A 3381-nucleotide genomic window follows, 5' to 3' on the forward strand; every position below is an offset into this window, starting at 1 on the left:
AATAATATATACAGAAGTTATAGCAGACTTTAATAAGAATATTCTGCTTGAAACACGCTGTTCTCTTTGTTATTACAAAGTAATTAAAAATAAGATTAATATCTGATAAAGAAGAGAATAACAGTAATATAGTATAAATAAAAATAACAAAGATTATATAAAATAATAAAAAAATATAAAGAAAATAATTATAAATTACTAAAGAAATAACAATCACAAAATAGAAGAGAAGAAGAAAGAGAAATAATATAAGAGATTCTTTTATTTATACTTCTTCGCAGGAGATCTATCTATATAAATATAATATAAGAGATTTTTTTGTTTATACTTCTTTATAGAGGATCTATTCATGCAAATATAACTAAATATTTATAAAGCTATACAGAAACAGCACGTGATTCTGTTTATATTGTGTATCCCGCGAGTTTCTTATCTTTCGCTATCGGATCCCCACCGTTCCGAATCAGGAACATATAAGGCTATCCCCAACACCCGAGCCAGGTGGCTCGTCCCAGCGGAGAAGGGCGCCATTTGTGATAGAATAACCCAGCTATCGGGATAAAGGTCATCGGGATGATGTATTATAGTGGTTGTGAGAGTCGTGTCATCGGGATAACGTGTTATAGTGGTTGTGAGAGTCGTGAGGTTATTGATAGTGGTTCTACACCTCTCCGGCACCTATAAGGTGCCGATCCCTCTGTAAGGAGCTACTGATCCTTCAAGGATCAGTCTATCTCGTGGATATAGGCTACCTTTGTCATTGTCAAACGAATACACGGTGTTTCATGGTTGATTCCTTACCTAGTCGACAGGCTTTCTACCCTGACAAGTAGATCCTATCACAAAGAGTATGACTTTATTATCTCTTCTATGACTGATTTGATATTATTACTAATCTTTTGAAGTCAGGCTGTATAGGCGCTTATTGTTTTATTATACTTTTTTTTTATTTGCTTAATCTGCTTGAGATGCTGGTCTATAGTCTTGATTATTTTCTCGCGGTGATATATCTATAGATACTCAAATTTCTCTGTGTAGTTGTTGTGTAGCTTTGTCAGATACTTTTTATAATTTTTCTTTATCTCTTTTATAATTATCGCCTGGGATGATTGCTCTGAATATAGTATAAACTGATATTCTGACTGATTATTTAGTTTTTGCTTTGTTGCTTGTTGTAAGGTCTCTTAGTATTTGTCTTGGAGTATTTGTACTTGGTTGTTCTGCTGAATATTTATTAATTAAAGCTGCTTTATATAATTAATTTACTGAACTTTAAGATCCTAAGTTTTAACTGTTAATTAGATTTTTAAAGCTTTGACTCTGGCTGTTAGATTCTGGATATTATTATAGTAATTTCTTGTATATTTTATCTTTGTTTCTTATTTTATAGTATATTTATAAATAATAATCTTCTTCAAAGCCTAGAGTGGCTTAACCTGACCGTTATACCTTAACCTTAACCTGGCCATAACCTGGCGGTCAGGTTAAGGTATAAAAAATTTTTAACCGTACGGTTAAGGTCAGGTTAAGGTACAACCGTCACTATAACCGTTTATACCTGCCGGTCAGGAAGGTCAGGTATAGCAGGTAGGTTAATAACCGCAGGTTAATTCGTAATATATACATCCTTCTTACATAGATAATATACAAAGTGTAATATATATTTAATTACAGTATAGACATAGTAATATTCTTTAGATATAGCCTACTGCTCGACCTGCTCAACCGGTCGCCTTAAGAGGTATACTACACTCTGGAAAAGGCTTTTACAGAACCTAGTATAGAAGAAATAAGAAAAGATACAGAATATTTATTCTTTATACTGTCCGGGACGGTGATCATGATGGCGTAGGAATTGTAAAGGCCGGGTCTCTATCTCTACCTGAGTACGTGTGATAGTCGAAGACTCAGGTAAGGCTAGTTCTCCTAATTCTGATAATAACCCATCCTCTGGGTCATCTTCAAGATCATCTATATCCTCATTCTCACTAATATAGAAGGTAGTAATCACCTCATCCTCCTCTTGCTCCTTGGGTGTAAAGATGATCGAATCTGGATTGAGATCATCAAGCATATCCTGATACTCCTCACTTATAGTAAAACAATCGATACACATTTGAAGCATAACTGCTTCAATTATATCAGGATCGAGACGGCTCCGGCGATAGTGGCAGATATCTCGAGAACTGTTGAAAAGACGTTCAACACTGACACCATTGGTTGCGACCGAGAGGAAATCTCTAGCTATCTGGTAGAGAATAGGAAACTGATCACGGCGGGACTTCCAGTAAGCAAGAATATCAGTATGCCCTGTAGTACCTGGAATCGTATTAGTTCGATCGAAGATGTCTTAAGAAGCTACATACCTTCAATATCTAGATATGCCTTAAGTTCTTCGCACGTCTCGACGAGAGCTGGATATGGGACAATCTTCCGATTCTTCGCGACGCGTGTAATCTCGAGATTTGGGGGAGGAGGAAAGATCTGACTTGAGAAGCTTATCTCAGTTTGGGCATTATCATGGTTTGTAAAGGTCTGAGAAACGGAAGAAGAAGGCTCGATAGTATTCTCTGAAAATAAACCAGATGACTGCAATTGACTCATGATTCTGAAGCTGTTCTGCAAATAATAGATATAGAAAGATAGAAGCAGAAAACTCTGCAAAGGCAGTTTGTTTTGCTTCAAGACACGACTTCGCGTAAATGTGATCTATCATATTTTAACATGCAGCTGAGGCGCCCGCCGTATCTTATTCATTTCAGTAGGCCTAGCAACCAGGAATTCATATCTGGAGCCCAGAGTTATAGAATAGTCCCTTCTCTTAAACAGAGCTGCTTAAGGCATAATAGACTAGGGTAGAAAGTAGATATTCATAGGAGAGGTCTGCAAAAGGCTTTTACAGGATCTTCTATAAGAGCTGTAGTATCACAGTGCAGACCTAGTGTACCCTGTTTACCTGTTCTACCCGTTCGACCTGTTTGACCTGTTTGACCTGTTTGACCTGTTTGACCCGCTCTACCCCAACAACCCGACTGTCCGCAACCTCCTTAACTGCCTGCCAGTTCCTGATCCTGTTGGTAGCTCTTCGAGCTACATCTTGTCTATGAACCTGAGGATAGCCTGACCCAGGGGAAATAGTAGAATAGAAGCAGTATATTTATTCCCAGTATTCTAATTAGTAGTTAATATATGGTTTTTCTAGTGTTCTATGATATGATTAAGGTGTACGGCTAAAACGGAGCGGTAATTATATATCTTTACACATGTTTCTCGCTGTAAGAACAATAATTTTATAAAAAGCTGAATTTTATCAACACAACTAGGATTTCCTTATTATTTCCGATGAATAGTGATAAAGAAGATACTAATTTCTTTCTCAGT

At 36.6% G+C, this 3381-nt stretch overlaps 1 protein-coding gene across 1 annotated transcript; it reads left to right on the forward strand.

The window, feature by feature from the left end:
* Window positions 1-379: 379 nt before the first annotated feature.
* BO70DRAFT_357422 (uncharacterized protein) lies at window positions 380-562 on the forward strand (the record flags this gene model as incomplete). Its single annotated transcript, XM_025542036.1, has 1 exon — window positions 380-562. A coding segment is annotated over one exon (183 nt), but the record flags the coding sequence as incomplete, so codon positions are not given.
* Between the last annotated feature and the right edge of the window lie 2819 nt (window positions 563-3381).

This window comes from Aspergillus heteromorphus (assembly GCF_003184545.1).
Source record: "Aspergillus heteromorphus CBS 117.55 chromosome Unknown BO70scaffold_1, whole genome shotgun sequence".
NCBI classification, from domain to species: Eukaryota; Fungi; Ascomycota; class Eurotiomycetes; order Eurotiales; family Aspergillaceae; genus Aspergillus; species Aspergillus heteromorphus.